The 4,668-nt window shown below is 44.6% G+C and overlaps 1 protein-coding gene across 1 annotated transcript in view; it reads right to left on the bottom strand.

Moving 5' to 3' along the window:
* The window catches only part of WDR17 (WD repeat domain 17), a 66,643-nt gene that overhangs the window by 34,427 nt on the left and 27,548 nt on the right, over positions 1-4,668 (bottom strand). The window contains exons 7-8 of the mRNA XM_014547758.1: positions 2,038-2,206; positions 1,321-1,412 (exon numbers count right to left, since the gene is read on the bottom strand). Coding sequence (XP_014403244.1) covers positions 1,321-1,412; positions 2,038-2,206 — 261 coding nt within the window. The remainder of the gene's footprint in view (positions 1-1,320; positions 1,413-2,037; positions 2,207-4,668) is intronic.

Genomic DNA, 4,668 nt, shown 5'->3' with positions numbered 1-4,668 from the left:
CCGCTCCCCCATGCAGGGTACACCCCGGCTCTCGAATACCCTGCTTTTCCTGTGTGAGGCGCAGGTAACTGCTAAGTCCCGCGGGCATTGCTCACTTCCCCCATATTTATCCTCCTAGATTGGAGCCTTTGATACTGGTCTGAACTAGAAGGATATGGTGGCAACAGGCGATAAGAACACGGTGCTGCGATGCTGGGCTGCTGGGGTGGGACTGGGGCGGCTCCAGTGCTAATGGACAGCTACTATAGGTTACAAGATGCCCTAAGAACAGCCCAGCAGATCTGACACCTGGGATGAAAGTCTTGTATTTAGGTTTCCTCTTCTGGTGCCTTTCTTCTCCCTTTGTCATGGGATGCGTGTTGTTCTAGCTGGAGGGGCGGGAGTGGGGGGCAGAGGATAGGGTGGGCAGTGCTAGAGGAGAGTGTAGCTGTTACATGGAGAAAGGGCAGGAGGTGAGCTCAGTCCTGGGGTGGGGGGGTGAGAGGGGGGTAGGGAGTTTCCTCTGCGGAGGGCAACACTGCCCCCTGGCGTTGGAAGTTTCCAAACACTGGCCAACCCCCAGAGATGAAGGCTACTTGATCCTCAAAGGGATAAGTCTTTAGTATACATGGTTTTAAAGCCTCAAATATAGACACAATTTTATAGACGTTATATACTTAATAGACATTAACAGTAATCACTCGAAATGAACGAAATTTCAAAATAGCAAGAGACAATCCTAGATTCTGTGGTATTTCCCTTGATTCGTATCTAACATGCTGTCATGAGATCATGTATATTTTCTAAATATTAGTGGGACTCGGTCGACTCTGGGTGACAACTGACTCCAAGCAGAAGTACAAGCACCATCTGTGACACTACAAATAGGAAGAGGATTGGTTTTAGGGCTTGTCATGGAATAAAAGGATTTGAGGACTGAAAGGGAAGCTAAGACACTATATAACCGACTTCCCTGTCTCGGAGGTGAAGAGTCGGGTTCAGGCAACAAAGGCTTCTCCCTACGTCAACAGCTAACCAGCGAGAGGCCTGGGTCGGTGACATGGGAATTGTTCTGGGTTTCGTCTCTTCCGACTACTGAATATATGCCCAGATAATCTGGGGAGGATGACTCAGATTCCTCCAAAGACCTCATGCCACTTGAGGTGGAGTTATTTTTCAGAATTCATTTGAACATGTAAACATCCCCTTGGGTGCCCTTCTAATTCAGAGAACACAATGCCACCTGGGGATTATCTATTAAGTTAAGAGACAACAGCATTGGGAAAGTCTGGAGCAGCATAAGACATCAGGTTGCTCGGCCACCAGGAAATAACACCTTACCTCGTTAAAGCGCTGGATCACTTTGCCCTTTTTAATATCCCAAATGAAGGCGCCATTTTGGGAAGTTGCTCCGGCAATGCAATCCAAATCACCTTGGGGAACAATTTGATAGACATTACCTGAAATGCTTGCCAGAAATGTCCTTCCCGAAGATGTAATTTTGGAAAAAGACTTGAGATTTGCTAAGTAGTTCTTTAAAAAAAAATTATGTGAAAACCCACAGAATTAATCACACGGTCACAAGTGAACTGTGCTGATGCATAACCATTCACATTTACAAAACAGCTGCATCAGGGGAAAATCTGTACTGTGATTTAGAAAGCAAATTTTGTAATTTTAGAAAGCACATTTTTAACACTTTCATATATTTGATTCATATAAAACTTTTAAGGAAAATGGTCACGTAAAATGCGTTATATCGTTAAATGCATGTCTACACAAATGCAGCTAAAATTAGATGGGTCACAATTAACCTGATTTACCTCGGCTTTTCTCTATAGTCACGTGATACCAAAGGGCCCAGAAACCCAAGTTGTCCAGCAGGAAGTCTATTCTGAAAACCTCCCCCAAACTCACCCAACAAATACGTTCTTCCTACTGCGCCTCCACCAGCCTTTGGAAGGAGACAACATGGAGGGGAAGAAGGGAATTCACATGAAAATAAAAGTCAGGAAGGCCATTGAGCTGTCCTCCCGATTTTAATGACATGCTTCTTACCTGGCGCCCAGGAGAGGGAATAAATCACCCCCTCGTTCCCCGGGGACGTGTACACCGCGGTCAGCGTGTCCACGTCCCAGACCTTCACGGTGCCATCGAAGGACGCTGTCGCTAAGAGGTTGGGGTCGTTGGGCTTGAATTTGCAGTCGAAGATGGTTTCCACGTGTCCCTAGGATGAGGCACACAAGTCACTGAGAAAATTCAGCCACTGAGACAACCCAGGTGATTAATAAGCAAACCAGTGTGCAGTCAAGTTCAACCCGGTACCAGGGTTTCCAAATACGAGTGCAAACATGCAACGGCGAGCAAAGACACAGGACCCGCGTGCTGCTGCTGTGCAGGGTCCCTGTGCTGTGACCGTACACGCCTCACAGACCTAGATTCATTCAGCCTCCGTTCCCTACGGCAGCAACTAAGTCAAAGATTTCCAAAAGTCCGATTTCAACTGCGATCCAATGCATATAGCTTTTCTTAATACTTATTGTACACAGAGGACGATGCTAGAAACTCATAAAGCAGTGAATTCTTAACAGTTACTATGTAATTCTGGGAGCATAATAAAAGACAAGAGAAAACGGAAAGCATCCTTTTTCCAAAAGTCCGATTTCAACTGCGATCCAATGCATAGCTTTTCTTAATGCTTATCGTACACAGAGGACGATGCTAGAAATTCATAAAGCAGTGAACTCTTAACAGTTACTATGTAATTCTGGGAACATAATAAAAGACAAGAGAAAACGGAAAGCAGCCTCTAATGCAAATATCACTTTCTTCGTACCAATGACATAGTCCAAGAGGACTTCACAGTTTTAACTGAAAGAAGACGCATCTGGCTTGGTCTTGGCTTTTCATCAAGTTTTTAAACTGTTCCAACGTTTTCCTGCAAGTTTACTCTTTGGAACTCACAATCCTGTTCCCATGACATGGTGACATGGGTCCCAGACATCCCGCAGGCTGTGCGGTGGGATGGACAGATGTGTGCAAACATGTACCTGCTAAGTGGAGGTTCATTACTGGGTGCCTGTGGGCGAACCTGGGAAGAATCGCAGGTAAGCAGCCAGTTGCCATGTGTGTCTCCCAGCCCTGGGGATGGGAACTGACCCTCCCCTCCTACTCCAAGCAGCAGACACCGCAGCATGCGGGGCTGGGGAGAACTAACACAGGGACAGGGCGGGCGAGCTCTCTCCCCTGCGCCGCCCCCCCCCCCCAGCCCAAGCCTGCCCTAAAGGAACAGAGGGAGCCTTCACACTCAGGTGCCTCCCGTGATACCAGGGGGCAGGGCCCTCAGGAAACCGCACCAGGGCCGCAAGGGAGGGGAGGGGAGGGGACAATCTCCAGAGCCAGCGAGAGGGAGGGGAGGTGGGTGCAGCTGCTGGTGCAGCCCCAGGGGCTGGGCAGGGGCAGGGGCTGGGTCTGCCTGCAGGTGCATTCTTCAATGTTAATTCACGGCTATGCTTTCAGAACTCATTTGAGAAATCATATAGCAAGAGCTACGTGGTGAATGTTCCTTGTCTTATCAGGACGAATGCAGGGGTGAAAGGAAGAAAGGGAAGCATTTTTCTTCATTTTAATCAAGTCGACATTCGCGTGGAAGGATGCCTGTTAGCAAGTGTCTGAACAGGGGTTTTCTGATGCCATGTACCTTGGAAGCTTGGAGATGCTGGGCACTTGCAACATCATGTCGGATGCTTGTGCTGGTAACTGTCCAGCCATCCCAGATTGGGGTCTACGTTAGCAATGGGACTTTATGGGGGAAAAACTCAAGTCTCTTCTGACTGGCAGACACTTTTAAAGTGAGAAGAGCCACTGGAATAATTTATAATCAAGGAATGTTTTAGTTTTGATTGAATTATAAATTTAACATAGTTTTTTTTAAAATAAAACGTATTTTAATATGAGGATATACACTCAATAGAAAGTCGTTTGAACTTAGATTGTGTAATTTCTTTACTAATATGAATTTTAAAACACTTGTTATATTTTTCTCCCTTCCCTTTCATAATTCTTTTAAAAGTAGGCGGTAATTTGAAATGGGGAAAAAATTTCCCACACTGGGGAAGCATGTATATGGAAAGAAAATTCAATAAACTGAAGAATATCTACAAAAGGAATGTTTTTATATAACTTAGCTACATATTGTTAAAAAATATTTTTGTCAATGTTCCTTATTTTTATTTGAGGATAAAATCAAATTAGCCTTCAAATAACAGTATTATTGATTATTTCCCTCTTTTTTTTTTAAAGAAGGGCAATTATAGCTGTAGAGTCCTTTCTAAGTTTTCCCAGAGAAAAGCAATTAACATTTAAAAGTCTTAAATGTCTAGATTAGTATAATTCAAACCTGTAGGGGGAAAAATGGTCATTTTATAAACAAGGAAAAATTAGGGAGGATGATTCTTGACAAATAGTAATTACAACACAATATACATGATTATATTCATTCACTCATTCATTATGCATATATTCATTCATTCAGCAAAACTTAATGAAGTCTTGCTATGTGCCAGGCCCTGGTTCTGGTAGTGGAGAGAAAGCATAGATTAAAACCCAACAAAAACGCGAGTCCTCAGTGAGGTTGTACTCTATTGTATACAGAGGCTTAGTGGTCCTGAGAACAGAAGAGCCCTGGCC

The sequence above is a fragment of the Myotis brandtii genome, unplaced genomic scaffold, assembly GCF_000412655.1.
Source record: "Myotis brandtii unplaced genomic scaffold, ASM41265v1 scaffold484, whole genome shotgun sequence".
NCBI classification, from domain to species: domain Eukaryota; kingdom Metazoa; phylum Chordata; class Mammalia; order Chiroptera; family Vespertilionidae; genus Myotis; species Myotis brandtii.
Note: the sequence above shows the minus strand (reverse complement) of the source record. Positions and strands in the feature narration are given on the sequence as shown.